This window comes from Odocoileus virginianus, chromosome 17 (genome assembly GCF_023699985.2).
Source record: "Odocoileus virginianus isolate 20LAN1187 ecotype Illinois chromosome 17, Ovbor_1.2, whole genome shotgun sequence".
In the NCBI taxonomy this organism is placed as follows: Eukaryota; Metazoa; Chordata; class Mammalia; order Artiodactyla; family Cervidae; genus Odocoileus; species Odocoileus virginianus.
The window spans coordinates 53,809,646-53,828,529 of NC_069690.1; the positions used below are offsets into that span (position 1 = coordinate 53,809,646).

Below are 18,884 nucleotides of genomic sequence, written 5' to 3' on the forward strand. Positions count from 1 at the left end.
CTCAAAATCCATGGAAATTCTTCCATTATGTATATATGTATATTTAATTATATATGTATAATTAATTTATTAATTACATTTAACACGTATATTTAAACACACATATTTAATGTATAATTAAATATGTATATTTAACCAAAACATATGTATATAATTAATATGCATATATACACATATATGTATATGTATATTTAATTTATATATACATACACGTATATATGTAGTCATATGTGTACATTTAAATGTAAGGTATATCATGCTTAGAGAAGGCTGTATAAAACATATATGTGTAGTTTGCAGAATAATTTTAGAGCAATGTTTATTTATTTTTTTGGCTGTGCCTTGTGGCACGAGGGATCTTAGTTCTCCAAACAGGCATTGAACCTGTGCCCCTGCAGTGGAAACTCAGAGTCCTGACCCCTGGGCCACCAGGGAAGCCCTTGAAGTGATGTTTATATAACTCCAATGAGGTTAAGAAAAAGAACAGCTTATTAGTCATTTGCCTGTTCTTCCTTAGGTCCTCTGCTTGGCCTTCATCGCGCTGTCTACCTACCCATCTATCATCTACTGGCATACCTTATTTTACTGCCCTTCACAGACAGTGTGGTTTTTTAATCAATTGAAGGCTCAGTGTCACATTTTGGTAATTTACAGCCGAGCAGCACCGGGAAAGATTCCTCCTTTTGAGAAGGACATGCCCTTAGCCCCCAGCCTCTCCAGCTGTTGGTCTCCTCATTGCTTATTCACTCTGCAGTGCTTTTCATTTGTCTTCCCAGCAGTCTATGGAGATGCTCTTGACCCGTCCGAAGGCACCATCTCTGTTTGCATCTTCCTTGGCTTCTCAGCAACATGTGACTAAGTTGATCACTTTTCCCTGGTGGACGCTGGCTCCTTTCTTAGCTTTCAGACTCTCCTCACTTACCTCCTGCTTCCCTTTACTCCTCCTTACTTTACTTTATCACTTTCTCCCCTTCTTAATTTAGAAGATATATCAGAGCCTGGCAGCTCAGCTCTTGGACCTCTCCACTCATCCTTTGGGTAACTCACGAAGTCTCATGGTTTCAAATACCAGTAACCACTTCGTTCTCCAAATGTGTGTCTCTCACCTGGATCCCTCACTGCATATTCAGTTCCCCCCTTAACACCTCCACCTGATGTCTAATGGACGTTGGGAGCTTACTACACCCTTGTGGGCGTCTAGATCCATCCTCACCGTCAAAGCCCTTCTCCCATCTTAGGAAGTGTCACCAGTTTTACAGGTTGAGTTGTGTCCCCTAAAAACTTATATTAAAGTCCTAACTCCTGGCTTCCTTGGTGGTCCAGTGGTTAAGAATCTGCCTGCCAATGCAGTGGACACGGGTTTGATCCCTGGTCCAGAAAGATCCTACGTGCCTGGAGCAACTAAGCCTGCGAGCCACAGCTACTTGTGCTCCACAGCAAGAGAAGCCACGGCAAAGAGAAGCTCGCCCACTACAGCGACGAGGAGCCTCTGCTCGCTGCCACTAGAGAAAGCCCTTGGGCAGCAGCAAAGACCCCGTGCAGCCAAAAAGAGTAAATAAAAAGAAATAAGTCCTAACTCCCAGTAACTCAGAGTGTGACTGTATTTGGTGATCAGGTCTTTAAAGAAGTAAGTTTAAATGGGGGCATTGTTGTGGGTCCTAACCCAACATGACTGGCGTCTTTATAAGAAGAAATTTGGACACAGACACACATAGAGGGAAGACCATGTCCATACAGCGAGAAGGTGGCCATCTGCAAACTGAGGCCTTGGGAGAAACCAGCCCTGCCGAACCTTGCTCTTGGACTTCCAGCCTCCAGAATTAGGAAAAGATAAAGACCTTTGTTATGGCAGCTCTAGCAAACTGGTAACACTGACACTGACCGGGTTTTGCCAGAGGAAACCTGGGAGTCACTCTGGATTCCTCCTACCCCCGCCCCCTCATTTTGCACCTAGTTCGTCACAAGTCCTGATGCTTCTGCTTCCCGGAACCGCCCAGGAGTGGAGACTTGGGTTCATCACTGCGTCGGGCCGCCGTCACGGCCCTGCCCGGTGACAGCAGAACCGGACTCGTCTCTGCTTCTCCTTTCCCCACGTCCGCACAGCGGAGTGGTTGTTTTAATACATAAACCAGAACCCACACTGCCCAAAACCCTGCGGTGGTTCCCACGGCTGTCACTGAACAGTCCAGCTCTTTACCGCGCTTGACAAGGCCCCTCTCAGACCCTCGCATCTCTCTTCCCCACAGTGTGCCGGGCTCCCCTGGTTTCCTTCCTGTTCTTTGAGATCATCCAGTGGTTTCTCATCTCAGGCCCTTTGCGTATGCTCTTCCCTCGGCCTGAGACACTTCTCCCTGAGCGGAGGGTCTCTCAGCCCGGCCCTGCTGACACGCTGGGCTGGGTACCTCTCGGTGGTGGGGCCGTCCCGTGCGCTGCTGTAAACACAGCATCCTTGACCCCTGCCCACTAGACGGTAACACATCCCCCACCCCGACTGTGACAAGCAACACTGTCTCCAGGCTTTGCCAAACGTCCCCTGGGGGCAGAAATCCCTCCTCTGAAACCCACTGCCATAGCTCTTTATTTCTCATTTAGTTTTAAATTGTATTTTGGTTGCTATGAGTGATCTTTCTCTGGGTGCGGAGCGCTGGGGCGGGGCTGCCCTTCACAGGGCGGGGGCAGAGCTGCTGGTTTTGAGGAAGCAAAGCCCTGACGAGTCTGGCTTGGTTCCTGCTCTGGACAGGCTGCTCTGTAGCTCTGGACACCCAGCTCGGGACCTGGCCCTTCTCCACACGTGGTGTTGTTTCCTGTTCTAGGGCCCAGCAGGTGTGTTGCCTTAAAGGTCCGGGAGCACCGAGAATGCAAACAGAACACGAAATCTGGTGCAGTGGGTCAGGGGACCTTCAGCCTCTATTGGACTGGAGGTGTAGCGTCCACTCTGAGTCCAGCTTTTATTCCTGATTGCGGACTACCAAACTTTCTTTGATCTATCTTTCCCAATACACTGCATTGACACAGTTCAGATCGCCTTGTTTTTTTGCCCCAGGCTGTTTCTGATTGTCTCGGGAACAGTCAGCAAGTGCGTGGGCAGTGTTCATACCTGACGCTGACTCGGTGTTCCAAGGTCCATGCTTTCATGATGCCAGTCACACTCTTTTCTGGGTCTGGCCTTGGGGTTTGTAACTAGGCCATTATTCTAAGAAAAACATGAAGAATAATCATAACACAGTTTCTTAACATATGCTGTTTTTCCAAGTGCTGTTTCTGTGAAATTTCTCAAGGCTGTGAAAGCACGTTATTAGGAGTTCCCACTGCACAGGTGGATGTCCCCTCTGCCCAGGGTCACTCACCCTGAGTTACCAGGGCCCACCCCATCCTTGACTGGCCCACCCCTTCTCCTCCTCCTGGGAGGTCCAGGCTCCCTGTCCCCTGCCCACCTGACCCTCTGTTCCTCTCCTCGCCCACAGGCGCCGGCTTGTCTGGGTAATTCTTGCAGGACACAGTAGTCTCTTTCCTGCAGACAGAGGGGCTTGGAGGGGACCAGCTCCTCCAGCTCTGTCCCAGGGAAATAGAGTCCTTTCCCCACTCGCTCTTGGCAGAAATACACTCTAAATCTCCATAAATTGGCCTATTTAGGAGCTTTTTTAAACATTAAATTAAATTAACATTAAATGCTGTTAAAAAACAGCATTTTTTGCATGAAATATATTAAGGAGAATACTTTTAATATTAAATATATTTTAAATTAAATATATTATGCTCAGTCGCTTCAGTCATGTCTGACTCTTTGCAACGCTATGGATTGTAGCCTGCCGGTCTCCTTTGTCCATGAGATTCTCCAGGCAAGAATACTGGAGTGGGTTGCCATGCCCTCCTTCCGGGGATCTTCCAGACCCAGGGATGGAACCTGTGTCTCCCGCATTGCAGGTGGATTCTTCTACCCTCTGAGCTACCAGGGAAGCCCTAAGCATATTTTATATCTCATTATATTTTCTCTCTTTTGATTACCTGCAATTAGTCTATCTATATCAGAAGTAAACTTCAAGGTAGTAAGAGTGGTTTTTTCCATTGGCTAATTTCCCTTTTCTATCAAAGAGGGTGTCTCCTGGGCTCAGGGCAGTTTGAGACAGCAGCATAAAAGCAGGAAGTGAAAGGTCGGGAGAGGGGACCCCAGAGAGTGGAGGAAGAAAAGCAGGATGTTGGTGGTTGTGGTGGTGGTGATGGTGGGCGAGTGAGAGAGAAGGGCTAGACTTTGGCTGTGTTGAGTTGGAGATGCCAGTGGGGTCAGGATGGAGCCGTCCCAAGGTCACGGGGCTCAGCTGGGCCCTTGGGGCGAGGGGCCGGAGATACCAGGCAGGAATGCCAGGTGTGACTAGAGTCGCTTAGGGGGCCAGTGGCTCCACAGGTGAAGACCGCCTGCTTCCTCTGGAGTCATGTGGGGTTGTACCAAGTGAACAGAACCCAGAAGAGTGCCCACATCTTGGGCCATCGAAGGAAGATGGTGTGGGCCAGGAAGAAGCACGCAGGTCTCTAAGTGGCCTGGGCTGAGCTGGGCTGGACTTGGCCTGAACCCTCTCTCTGGCCTGAGGTCACTTTCTAGGTTGTTTGGACCCTGAAAAACAATCGTACCATCTAAAGTAGCTCCTGTTACCCGCCCAGTGACTATCCCAAGGGTGTTCTGCTTTCAGAGTTCCACTTCTACAATAATTACGGGTAAGAACGATTGCTAGGCACACGTGGGGAGGGTTCCATCCTAAGAGCAAAGGACGGCAAGCTCTTTTTGTCGGGACCAGACAGTACACATCTTAGTCTTTGTGGACATATGGTCTCTGCCACAACCACTCCATTCTGCTGTTGGAGCCGGAAAGCCACATAGACAACGTGTAAATGAACCAAGGTAACTGTGTTCCAACACAAGTTATTTACTCAGGCTAAAACTTTACTTCCATGAAATTTTCACATGTCATGAAATATTTTTGCTTTCGATATTCCCTCCAGCTCTTTAAAAATGTCAAACTGTCCTTAGCTCATGGTCTGTGCCAAAAAAGGGGAGGGCTGGAGGTGTGGCTGTGGATTTGTGTTCATCCCTTATAACCCTACAAGCCTCATTGATTGCCGGCGTGCTTTTATATTTCTTTTTCTTTTTTTTTTGGCGGGGGGTGGGAGGTGGGTGTTGCACTGTGTGGCTTGTGGGATCTTAATTCCCTGACCTGGAATTGAGCTTGGGCTCTCAGCAGTAAAACCATGGAGTCCTAACCACCAGACCACCGGGGAGTTCCTCTATACTACATCTTTACTTGTCATGTCATGAGAAACTGACCTTGGAGCTCACATTTGTATGTGGTGCAGCTTAGGTGCCCGTTTCTATGGGAGATTCTTTAATACGTGGCTGTAAGCGGTCAGGATGGTGTCATGATTCCACGAGGCTTTCCTTCACTCTGATTTGAGGCTGTGGGGTCTCTTTACAGATCCCAGCTTTTGGCAGGGAGCTCCAGCTCCTGCCTGATACAGGCCTGAGACATCAGCTCCTGGCCCTTAGTAGCTGTTTATTTATTTATTTGGATATTTATTGATTTATTTGGCTGTGTGTGTCTTAGTTGTGGCATGTGGTTGAACCCAGACCCCTTGCACTGGGAATGTGGAGTCTTAGCTACTGGGCCACCAGGTCCTGAGTGGCTGTTTAAATGCCAGCCTCTCTCCTCCTGAAAGAGAACTATCCATTTCTAATAGTTTCCATTAGCTGTTCAGTATCAGGTCCCACTCCTGGTCTTGGCTTTCAATTCCCTTTAAATTTCTGGCACTTGGGGATGTTCTTTGCATGATTTTGACCTCAGTTATATATATTGCAACTTTCAGGGTTGTGTTTTATACAGTATTCTTATTTGGGTCTAGGAGGAAGTCTCTGTATTGACTCATCTACCATACTGGGTGCACTTTCTTATTGGATTTTAGTGAAATGTGACCACATTAGTCATATTTTATATATATTTTAAACCATCAGCACTTGATTTTGCTTACTCGAATTTCCTTTACTTTATAAACAACTCCAGGATCATATTGGGAAATAAAAAAAGAAAGCAGAAGAAAGCAACATAAAAGCAAGAGTGAAGGGACTGGAGGTTTGTTTGATCCTCTTGGTGGATCAAATAACGTGAGGGCCATAGCCTCCCTCCAGCTGTTATCAGTGTTGAAGAAATGACGCAGGAAGGGACTTCCCTGATGGTCCACTGGCTAAGGCTCTGCACTCCCGGTGCGGGGGGGACCTCAGATCCCACATGTGATGTGGTGTGTCCAGAAACAAAACAAAAACAACAGTAGCAACAAAAGTAGGCAGCCAGAGAGGAGGGAAGAAAGAGAAAGGCAAGGGACAAAGGGTCTCCTATGTTGTCATATCTAGGGATTGAGATCATGAAGGCCAAGGTGTGACCCAAACCTCACATTGTTACTAAACGGACAAAAAAGTTGCTAGATTTCTCTTGCTGATTTGTCTATTCTCTGAAGTGTCTCTTGCCACCCTTCCCCTTTTTCTAAGTAAGGCTTCAAATTAGGAAGTAGCTAAGAAATTATAAAGGAAGTAGATGAGCAAGTAACGCAAAGGAATGTTGAACAAGTGGAAGGTGGGTGGCCCAGGCTCTGTTGTCAACACCTAGACTTCAGCTGGGACCTGGATCCTCTGGGCCACCTGCCAGGGAGATAGGACCATGTGGCTGCCCTCAGTTCTTCTCCTTCTCTGCCTCCCAGGTGAGTGGGGCTGGGGCCTTTGGGAACTTGGTATTGCAGGGGGCAGGACCGTAGAAGGGTAGAAGGTCTGTCCTGGGTTCAAGCCAGAGGCAGAGCATCAGCAGAAATGGGAGGGAAGCAGAAATGAGTTCATCTGCCTTTTATACATTCAAACATTCATCTTGTGGTCCTACACACACTTGTTGAGCCCCACTGTGTGCCTACACGCACTTATTGAGCACCAACTGTGTACCAGGACTGTTTTGGACGTGGTAATTCAGAGCAATTTCTGCACTCAGGGACTCGTGATTGGATGAAGGGGCCAAGTTACTACGCTACTGCATGAAACTAGGGCTTCCCTGGTAGCTCAGACAGTAATAAATCTGCCTGGAATGCAGGAGATGCGGATTCGATCCCTGGGTTAGGAAGATCCCCTGGAGAGGGGAATGGCAACCCACTCCAGCATTCTTTTAATTAAAAAAGAAGAATTTACTGATGGCTGCGCTGGGTCTTCGTCACGTTCTCTGGTTGCGGCGAGCAGGGGCTACTCTGTGGCGCGTGGCTTCTCATTGCGGGCGCTTCTCTTGTTGCAGAGCAGAGGCCCGAGGTGTGCAGCCTCAGTGCTTGCCCTGCAGCGTGTAGGATCTCCCCTGCCCGGGACTGAATCCATGTCCCCTGTCTTAGCGGGCGGATTCTTAACCACTGGACCACCAGGGGAGCCCCCCGCTCCAGTATTCTTGCCTGGAGAATTCCCTGGACCGAGGGGCCTGGAGGGCCACAGTCAACGGGGTCGCAAAGAGTCAGACAGGCGTGGAACTTGCTATAGAAGAGGTTCGCTCATGTGGTGATGAGCGTGCACACAGGACCCCCAGTTCTGCTCCTGGAAGGATACAGTTCTCCCTAAAGCATCACTGGGAGTTAGTCTGGAAGGATGAATGAGTCAGATGACTGGAAAATCGGAGTAGCTGATGCAAAAGCGTGGAGATACTGGAGGCTGTAGAAAGCTCAGGAAGGAGCAGCCGTGCTGTTTGGTCCGGGCTCAGTTGGAAGGGGTACGAAAGATTTGTCAGGAGGGATGAACGAAGAGTCTAGAAGCGCAACCTCTGCTTCCACGTTAAATCCCTCCTGGAAGAACATGATCAAATTGTTCCTCAAAGGTTGAACTTTCAGAAGAGAACATCTTTAAAGAGACATTCACAGTGCAGGAGAGCACATTTTTAACGTCAATTTTTATTGGAGTATAGCTGATTTACAGTGATGCGTTAGCATCTACAGTACAGTCAAGTGAATCAGCCGCATGTGTACATACATCCCCTCTTTTCTGGATTTCCTTCCCATTGAGGTCACCGTGGAGCACTGCGCTCCACAGCAGGTTCTCACATCTACTCTATGCACAGTGATGTGCACATGCCCGTCTCAGTCTCCCAAATCCTCCCATCCTCCCCACTTCCCACCCTGCTGTCCGTGTCTTTGTTCCCTATATCTGTGGCTCTGCTTTGCAAATAAGATCGTCTGTACCATTTTTTCCTAGATTCCACATATATGCATTAATATATGATATTTGTAAGTTTAGGATAAAAATTAGAGGATTTTCTTCATGCTTTTAGAGTAACTTTTATGTTAGGCTCCCTCACAAAATGTAGAGCCTGCCCAATGTAATGACAGACTCTTCTGGAAAAGTGGGTGGAAAAGGGGGAGATTTAAAGGATCTATTGTACAGCACAGGGAACTCTGTTCAATGTTCTGTTCAATATGTAACAATCTAATTAGGGAAATAATTTGAAAAATTATATATATATATATACACCCACTCCAATGTTCCTGCCTGGAGAATCCCAGGGACGGGGGAGCCTGGTGGGCTGCCGTCTATGGGGTCGCACAGAGTTGGACACGACTGAAGCGACTTAGCAGCAGTAGCAGCATCAGCATATGTGTAGAATGTAATACACATGTATAACTAAATCACTTTGTTGTATAGCCCAAAACTAATGCAACATTGTTCATCAACTGTACTCCAAAATAAAATAAAAAGTTAAAAAAAAATAAAAAAGGAAAAGGAAACCAGTCATGGGCTAGAGTATTCACACCTTGGAAACTGGCAAACGCTACAAATCAGGCTTCTCCCCTAGGGAGCTGGTTTACCAGCATATCAGGGCTTGTTTAATCTTCTTGCTTAAATCTAATAAAATGTCTAAGAGCCCCAGCCTGGGTGCAGTTAAACTGAAGATGGAAACTTCTTCCTACCTCTTTCTGTGGAACTGGCTGAACTCTCCAGAACTACAGCCTCATTTTTGCGTCTTGAGAACGTTTGCAGCTGATGTTTCATCTGGGCTCAGATTGGAACTTTGAAGTCACTTGTAAAGATTTAAGTTTCAGTTCTTCTTTTTCATCCCAGCTCCCTCCTCCACCCTGTGCACCCATCTGGGGTTACAAATACGATATGGAAAAATGTGATTACTTTAAATTTATGGAGGGCACCCACGAGGGTTGTAAGGGATATAAAGAAAGGTGGTAAGGGCGATTCCAGAACAAAGAGGAAAAGAATGAAGACGGAGGAAGTGAATTTCAATACAAAATGAGCAAGAACAGTACTTATATTTATTAAGCACATTACAACCTACAAACACTTTCAAACCTACGGTACAATTTAGCCCTCTGAGCAACTTTTCAAAAAATTGTATTGGATCACAGTTGATTTACAATGCTGTGTACAACATTCACGTGTATAGCGAGGTGAAATCAGTCATACGGATATAAGTAAAAGTTGCTCAGTCGTGTCTGACTTTTCGCCACCCCATGGACTGTAGCCCACCAGGCTTCTCTGTCCATGGAATTCTCTAGGCAAGAATATTGGAGTGGGTAACCATTCCCTTTTCCAAGGAATCTTCCCAACCTAAGGATCGAGCCTGGGTCTCTTGCTTTGCAGGCTGCTTCCCTGGTGGTCAGCAATAAAGAATCTGCCTGCAACACATATACATGTATCCATCCTTTTTTAGGTTCTTGTCCATATAGGCCATCACAGAGTATTGAGTAGATTTCACCGTGCTATACAGTAGGTTCTTATTAGCTATCTATTTTATATACAGTAGCGTGTATATTTTGATCCCAACCTCCCAGTTTATCCTTTCCCCAACTCTCCCCCTGTAATCATCACACTGTGGCCTCCATCTGTGACTCTATCTCTGTACCATTTTTCAGATCTCACATATAAGCAATATCATGTGGTATTTGTCTTTGTCTGACTGACTTCACTCAGTATGACAAACTCTAGACCCATCCATGTTGCTGCAAATGGCATGATTTCATTCTTCTTTATGGATGAGTGATACTCCATTGTGTATATAATATGTACTACATCTTTACCCATCCCTCTGTTGGTGGATATTTAGGTTGCTTCCGTGTCTCGGCTGTTGTAAATACTGCTGTCGTGGACACTAGGGTGTGTGTATCTTTTTGAATTATGGCTTTCTCTGGACATATGCCCAGCAGTGGGATGGCTGGGTCACATGGTAGCTCTATTTTTAGTTTTTTTAAGGAACCTTCCTACCGTTCCCCTCTGAGTAACTGACGCAAGCAGGGCAGTTAACATCATTTCCGCTTTACAGATAAGACCGTGAAGGGATTAGTGACATATCCAGTAAGTGAAAGAACTGAAAATTAAATCCAGATGAGCCTCCGCCCCAGGGCTCTTTCCGATGACCACGGGGTTCTAGAACAAAGCAAAGCCTGTGATAGTCACAAAACCACTCAAGGTGTGTCCTGCAGATTGCTCTGCTGACTACCTAGTGTTTCCATTCTGAACACATTGCTCTCCGACTCTCGCTCCTGTGAACGTCAAGCAACCAGAAAACACTCTCCTTAAAAAATGCACACACGAATTTATATAGTCCCACGTAAGACCTGCTAATCTTGCATTCAGGCACATTCTAGCAGGACATAGGTGAGTACTCTCTTGGAATTAGTAGAATCTTCTTTTTTCTGTTAACTTCTGGTGTCCAGATTGGGTTGGTTCTTGGCTGGATGCCTTCTCATCATTGGTCCATAGAAGGCCCTCTTTTATGTTAATCATATATAATTTAGCAAACTTCTGTGAGCTCACTGGCCAATCCAAGAACTTGGATGCTACCTTTAACTTAGACCTACAAGTTCCTTCCCAATCCAACCCAGCTTCCCCATTCAAACACCAGTACCTTGATATCACTTGTCAACATATTTCATGAACATTTGCTTTTGACATATTTGTGGGTTAGGTAGAAAATTGAACTGAGATCTTATAAGCCGCCTTCTAAATCTGAGGGTCTGTGATGAAAGCCAGAGATTTATCTTTTCTCCCTTGAGAACATGTGGAGAGCAGAGTAAACAAGAAGTTATACTCTTAAAAGACTGCTTGATTCATCAGGTCTCAGCTGTGGTGTGTGAGGTCTTTGGTGTGCCAGGTGTGGTCTCCTGCTGTGTCTCACACACTCTGGTTGCAGTGTGTGGGTTCTTCGTTTCAGCATTTGGGATATTATTTCCCTGACCAAGGATCAAACCCATGTCCCCTGCATTGCAAGGCAGATTCTTAACCAGTGGACCACCAGGGAAATCCCAAGAAGTTGTACTCTTAAAGAAATAGTTTGAATTACAAAACACCCAGGATGCAGAAATCTTACTCCAAAGGGAAGTATTTTGGTTAACACAACCAAACCTCATGCCGGCAGAGGCTACAGGGTTAAGGACAGGGCAGGATAGTAAAAAGAGCGACATGAAGCCCTTTGCAGGAACATGGATGGACCTAAAGAGTGTCATACTGAGTGAAGCAAGTCAGAGAAGGAGAAATATCCTATGACATCCCTTATACGTGGAATCTAAAAAGAAATGATGCAAATGAACTTACAAAATAGAAAAAGACCCACAGACTTGGAGAACAAACTTTTGGTTGCCAGGAGGGCCTGATCGGAGGACGGGATACTTAGGGAGCTGGGTATGGACATGTACACACTGTTGTATTTAAAACGGAAAACCAACGAGGACCTGCTGTGTAGCACAGGGAGCTCTGCTCAATGTTACGGGGCAGGCTGATTGGAGGGGAGTTTGGGGGAGAATGGACACGTGTATTTACAGATGAGTCCCTTTCTTGTTCACCTGAAACAAATTGTTCCTGTTCACCTATCATGATGTTGTTAATCGGCTATACCCCAGTAGAAAATAAAAAGTCTAAATTAAAGCAGAGCAAGCAAACAACAAAATAGAACAGGGCAGGACTGCCAGCTCTCTCTACTCCCACCTCCAACTGTGGTCCGACTCCCCGTGTTCCCAGGGACAGGGTACCCGTGCAGTCAGGCAGCATGTCTGGGTCTCCGGGCAGAGGTCTGAACTGGTTCTGCTGCCCGCCGTCTCCAGACCCTCTGGCTTAGGTCTTAAATCCAGGTGTCTCTCCAGTCCCCATCCCCGAGCCTGGAATGGTCCACGCCTCCCTGGTAACTTTCCCCTTGGGCTTCAAGCAAACAGCGGCTGATGGGGCCTCTTGGGACGGAGTCCTGGGATCTGGCTTGTGTTTTCCAGGCTCTCTGTCGCTGACAGGCCCCGGTTCTGTGGCGGGCACCGCGGGGAGCTCTCTGCGTATCCGGTGTCAGTACGAGAAGGTGTACAAGGGGCATAACAAATACTGGTGCCGAGGAAAGTATGACATAGCGTGTCGCAAGATTGTAGAGACCAAAGGAGAGGAGAAAGAAAAGAGGAACGGCCGCGTGTCCATCAGAGACCACACGGATAACCTGACCTTCACAGTGACCTTGGAGAACCTCAACATAAACGACACTGGATCCTACTGGTGTCGAATTCAGACTGTCTGGATCCTGGACGTGTTGTCCTTGGACCCCTCGGTCCAGGTTGAGGTGTCTGTTTCCCCAGGTAAGAGCTCCCCTTGGTCCAGCAGCAGAGCTTATGGGAAAAGAGTGGGCTCGCGGACAAGGATGGGCGCTAATGAACAGTGTCCTGAGTCTTGTCTTGTCGTCTGTCTCACTGGTGTTGGGAGGAGCCTAGGGTGCAGTCAGGGAGGAAGGCAGCTGACCCTTCAGCTTTGGCATGGGCTGGGGGGCACAGGTACCCCACACACGGCACCACTCTTGCCCTTACAGAGAGGCAGAGACCCCTGAACACACTGACTCTCTTCAGTAGAAAGTAGTGGTCACTGGATGATTCTGTGTGACATCAGAACCACATGGGTGTTTAGTGTGGGACTGGGGAGACAGTGATGCCTGGGGCGTGCTTTGATCTCCAGCGCCAGGGAGCATCGCCTGTCCGGCTGTACCGGCTACCTTCCCGACAGTGAGTGATGGACAGAACCTCAGCATCAAGGAGATGTCAAGCCACTGCCCAGGGTAAGGGCCCCAGGCCTGGAGACCATGGGGAAGGAGGGTCAGCAGCCTTAGGGGCCCTGGGGTGGGGGCTGGCAGCGTGCCATGACCTTTGTACCTCACCGTCTGCTGGGTTTCCCTCCAGCTCTGGTTCTGATGTTTATAGTCTCCAAAGCTGCATGTAGAGTGGAGGATAGCACCCGTTCTGTGAACCTCTCCCCCGAGGGGCAGCTGCAGGGACATAGATGGAGGCTGGTTTCAGGTGGACTTGAAGCCCCTCCTCTCATCCCCCCCTCCTCGTCTCCCTTCTCATGGGGCTCTGGATGCAGGGGCCTGATTCCGCGGCCCCTAGCCCAGGCTCTCATCTAAAAGGTCTTTACTCTACCAGAGATTCTGCTTCCAGGAGCTGCCTGGGGGATCTGTGGGAGGTGCCCTGGTTCCCGGCTGACATTTGGGTCTGTCTCCTCCTTCCAAAGATACCCAGATGGGCTGTGATGCTGTCAGACCCTGAAGGGAATGGGGGGCGATGTCTCTAAAGTGTGGGTGAGGACTGGCTCTAAGAAGTCAGCCGATAAGAGGGGAAACTGTGTGCAGGAAAGGGATGGAGAGGCTGAGTTTGGATGCATGCTTCTGGAAGCAGGCGCTGCCTGGTCCCTCTCCTCTCTCCGTTCCATTCCCTGCCCTTAAGGAGAGTCCCAAGGGCAGTTCCTGAGGCAGGAATGATGACAGGAACCCCAGAGAGGGGTTGCCCTGACTTGGGTCTCTTCCGGGTTTGATCCTGAGTTATCTAGGAACTTCCCTGGTGGCTCAGATGGTAAAGCGTCTGCCTACAATCCGGGAGACCCGGGTTTGATCCCTGGGTTGGGACGATCCCCTGGAGAAGGAAATGGCACTCCACTCCAGTACTCTTGCCTAGAAAATCCCATGGATGGAGAAGCCTGGTGGGCTACAGTCCACGGGGTTGCAAAGAGCTGGAGACAACTGAGCAACTTCACCTTATCTAGGCTTCAGTGTCAGGATGCGGCGGGAGGGGGCAGGGGTGGGAAGGGTCCTGGGACCTCCTCCAGAGGCGGCAGCTCATTTCCGGACACCGTGTCTCCGACAGGTCCTGGCTCAGCAATGTCCACTTCCTGCTCCTGGTCTTCCTCAAGCTGCCCCTGTTCCTGAGCATGGTCGGGGCTGTCCTCTGGGTGAACAGACCTCAGAGGCGCCCTGGAGGAAGAGAGAGACAGCTTGACCAGCGAGGTCCACTGTGCAGCATGCTGTCCCCAGGAACGCCCTTTCCAGGAATACAGCTCTTCAGACTGGACAAGAGAGACCTTCAGATTCTGGGCTCCAGGGCAGGGGGGCAGCAGTTGCTAGATTCTGGAAGGACTCAGGTCTTCTGGGGGCACTGGTCCAGGGAGGGTCCCGGATCTTAGAAGACACTTGTTCTGAGTCCTCAGGTGAGGGAGGGCTCCGTCACCCCTGCCCTTGCTTGGGGGTTGTCTTTTCTCCTCCCCAGATCCCCTGATTCTTGGGCCTCACACCCACGTCCCAAGGGCAAGAATTCTCTGGAAGTTGCATGCTCAGAGGCCTGACAGTTTACTCTTCTCCTTGGCACAAAAGCTTCTTGGTTCAGCATTGCCAGGAAAATGACCACCTCCCGCCTGCAGACAGGAGGCTGCCTGAGGACACACCCCTCCCAGCTTCAGTCCTGGGCTCACAGGACTCCATCTGCTCCTCTGGGACAATCCCAAGGGAGTTTAGTCCTGACAGAGTTCGCTCATGCAGCTGCCTGCTGTCTTGTGACCTCAGGGTTTCTTCCTCTTTTCCAATGCCTCTTTGGTTTCAAGCCTTCTTGTGCCCTTGTGACCGGTGTCTGACTTGGCTGAGTGCATCTCTGTCTGGCTCAGCCATGACTGAGCAGCTTCGAGTTACAATTCTGTGGCTGTTTGGAGCAGTGATGGTAGAAGGAGGCAGTGGATACCCCTAATATCACTCCGGTAATTCCCTAACTTGGAGGGTCTCCCATGCACAGAGTCGATGGAGAGTCCAGGTTTATCCAGTTTAGGAGAAGTTTGGTTGAGACTGTCTATCAACAATTAACCGTCTTTGCAGAAGAGGCAGACATAGCTCCAAGCATAGGGCACAGGACACAGAGGGAAGGAGATGCTTCCCCACGTTGGGATCGTGCATTGCCACCATAACCATAGGTGTCCTTAGCCCAGGAGAGTGCTCGGTTGGTTCTTGGATGTATATCCATCACTCCCTCCCTGAAGTTTGCAGGCAAGAGTTGCACAGTCTGTCAACCTTTGCACTCACCTTTCTGCACCCGTAGTGACCCTTTTCCTCTGAGAGCTCCTCTGAGCACTGAGTTGTCCGGCAGGGCTGCTGCTCTCTGAACCTAAGCTCTAATGTGTCTCCCATAAGGGTGAGGACATTCATGGCATCTTAAGGAGAGCTAGGGCTGGACCCAGACTCGGCTGAAGGAAAACCTCGTTCTAAAGAGGCACATACTAATCATGACCGTAAAATATACACAGGGTGGTATAGAAAGCATAATAATGGACGAGAGGAGAGCTTGCGATGCACTTTCTAAGGAAGATAAACTCACAAGTCAGTAGAGTGCAGGCAGGGCTGGCCAGGGCCACTGGGCAGTCACAGGTGAGATGCTTCATGATGTCAGAGGGGAAAATATTGTGTCACACAGGCTGGATCAGTGGGAGGAGGTGATATTTGAGACTGATGTTAAAGGAGGTATACAATTTCAGTCGAGTGGGGTGGTAAGGTGGGGTTGGGGAGCTGGGGGAAGGAACATATTCAGAGAAGCAGCAGCAAAAGTGAAAACGGAGCCAGAAAATACTCATTGTGATAGTCAGTCCGAGAAGACCAGTCAGCGGAGCGTGAGGTTCACATGCAGTTTCCCATGGTGGCTGTGTATTTCGTATTCCAGTGGGATGAAGTTGTGGCAGTGCAGTTTTAACTGCAAAACCTAGGAAGACCTAGGAAAACTAGGGTAGGGGTGTGTTGAAGGGGTTTAGAATCCAACTACACAGGCTTTGACTGGAGACACTTGGATGAATTTGAGCAGATCAACTTGGAGTCATGGATGTGTTCTAGGAAGGCTTACCCAGCTGATGAGTAGGATAAAGTCTGAAAGAAAGAGTCTGGGAGTACAGAGATGTCAAGCTTGGAAGACCAGAAAGGTAGGCATCATTGAGAGAAATAGGGAAACCAGGAGCAGGCTAGGGTGAAACAGAGCTTGGTTTTCTCCATGAGACTGGGATTACCAGGCATAGAGGAAGAGTAGGAAGCTAGAGATGTGGGTTAGAGCATTGATGCTGGAGGGAAGATGTGTGGGGCAGTAAACCGGAGCCCGGGGAGAGGGGGAATCGTCAAGGGAAGAGTTCAGGGCCAAGGACAGAGTCTCTGAAGCCCCTGCAGTTAGGAGGGACTGGGGGCTTTCCAGGAGGCGCTAGTGATAACGAACCTCCTTGCCAATGCAGGAGACACTAAGATACCTGGGTTAGATCCCCGGGTCAGTGAAGATCCCCTGAAGGAGGGCATGGCAACCCTCTGCCCTGGAGAATTCCCATGGACAGGGGAGCCTGGTGAGCTACAGTCCATGGGGTTGCAAAGAGTCCGGACATGACTGGACTGACTGGGCACGCATGCATGCAATACAATAAACAAGCAATTGCATAGATCAATATTGGGGAAATTGACATTTTTACTATGTTGAGTTTTCCGTCCACAAATGAGGTGTATCTCTCAATTTATTTAAATATTCTTTGACCTCTGTCATCAGAATTTTGCAACTTTTAGCACACAGATGCTATGCAGGTTCCATTAGATTTTTACCCAGGTATTTCTTATTTGGGGGGAAGCAGTTAGGAATAGTGTTTTATGTTCTAAAAACTTGTTGCTAGTATCTAGAAATATGATTCTTTTGTGTGTGCATTGATTTTATATCCTGCAATCTGGTTGAACTCATTTATTGGTTGAGCAGTTTGTTTGTTTTTGGTAGATTCCATGGGATTTTCTACATAGACAATTATGTCATCTGAAAAAAGGGACACTTTTATGCTTCCTTTACAATCTTCAAGTTTTAGTGGTGTCCTGGAGGCCCAGGGGAGCCCTGGGTAGGTTTATAACACTCTGATGCCATGTAGAGGATGTGGCATTGTGGGTCCACTGCTTTCAGCCATTGCTACTTTTAAAAGAGAAGCTGGGGGACTTCCCTGGGGTCCAGTGGTTGAGACTCCATGCTTCCAAAGCAGGGGTGTGGGTTTGATCCCTGGTCATGGAATTAAGATCCCACAGGCTGCATGGCATGGCAAATAAAGAGAAGCTGGAAGTGAAATCCCTCATGTTCACATACAGGCAACAGATTCCATTAATAAAATACTATGATCAAAATAAAACACGTCCATAAATCCATGCAGGTTATGGGTACAGTCTGTGACTTCTGAGCAAAGCAGAGAATTTCAGAACACTGTGTGCCTGCGTGGTATTTATGCCTGGGGCCATATGGTGCCCTCAGCATGCTTGGGAACTGACCTTCTCAAGAGCGCAGATGGATCTGTGGGGACAGTGGGTGAGCCAGACGCATGCTGGTCCAGGGGCAAACTCGACTCTGCTACCTGGCTCTGCAACTGGGCACCCAGGGCCCTTGCCCTTCACGTCTCTTTGTTGTTATCTGTGATATGAAGGTCCTGGATCAAGACTTGTGTGTGGCAGCTTTAAAGCATGACTTCGCAGTTCCTTGACGCTCCTCCTATTAAGGGTTGGGGCTTCCTTCTCCTCCTGAGTCTGGGTGCACTGGGACTGCCCTGATCACTGACCGGAGCCTGGGTGCACTGGGACTGCCCCGATCACAGACTGGAGAAATGTTTCTCAATGCTTTCCCCATTATCATCCTCCTAGAGATCCCCTGGGGGAGGAAATGGCAACCCACTCCAGTATCCTCACCTGGGAAATCCCATGGACAGAGGAGCATGGCAGGCTACAGTCCATGGGGTTGCGAAGAGTCAGACCTGACTGAGTGACTAAACCACTAGCAGAACCATCAGTTACAGTTTGCATCTACATGTAGGGAGTCTAATCACGACTTCCGTGAGGGGATAAAAAGGTATCTTCTAGGTCTCTTCCCTCTACTTGCTGCCAAGTCACAACTGCCAGATATGTTTTAACTCTTGTGTTTGATTTAGGGTCACTTCACACCCTCTAGAATATATGGGTCATCCTCTCATACATAAAAAAATGAAAATAGTGTCCCAACGAAATCTCAAAGGAGCACAGGAAATCCATAGATTTTAATAGGAAATGTACAGCACAAGTGTACAGCTCACAAACACATGAGCTGGGCTCTGGACCAACTGCATCTTCAGTTATCTGTGTTCAGGCCACTCTTCCTCTAGGAGGTATGGATGCGACAGAAAGTGGGCTTGGTGGACCCCTGTACACCCAGCCCATGGTGGGGAGTCTGCCCATCTAGACACTCGTTAAAGCTTCTTAAAGAATAGTTTTTAATTTTTTTGGCCACATGCGGTCTCTGTTGCTGGGTGCGGGCTTTCTCTAGTCCTGCCTAGCAAGGGGGCTCCTCTCCGTCGCAGCGCACGGGCTTCTCATTGCAGTGGCTTGTCTTGCTGTGGGGCTCTGGCTCTGGAGCTCAGGAGTTGCGGCGCATGGGCCTACCTGCCCAGAGGCATGCGGGATCCTCTCGGGCCAGGGATCGAACTGTGTCCCCCTGCATTGGCAGGCGGATTCCCAACTACTGCACCACCAGGAAAGTCCCAAAGCTTTTCCGTTTAATTCCAGTTTTATGTAAACTGATGTGTCTAGAAT

The 18,884-nt window shown here is 48.5% G+C and overlaps 2 protein-coding genes across 2 annotated transcripts in view; both read left to right on the forward strand.

Annotated features, from left to right (window-relative positions):
• CD300LD (CD300 molecule like family member d) overlaps positions 1-18,884 on the forward strand; it is a 121,609-nt gene that overhangs the window by 59,941 nt on the left and 42,784 nt on the right. The gene's annotated exons all lie outside the window — the stretch shown is intronic.
• Positions 6,580-17,477, forward strand: CD300E (CD300e molecule). Its single transcript, XM_020916560.2, has 4 exons — positions 6,580-6,738; positions 12,262-12,609; positions 12,980-13,079; positions 14,161-17,477. Exons 1-4 carry the CDS (start codon positions 6,699-6,701, stop codon positions 14,474-14,476), a joined length of 804 nt encoding a protein of 267 aa, XP_020772219.2. The 5' UTR covers positions 6,580-6,698; the 3' UTR covers positions 14,477-17,477.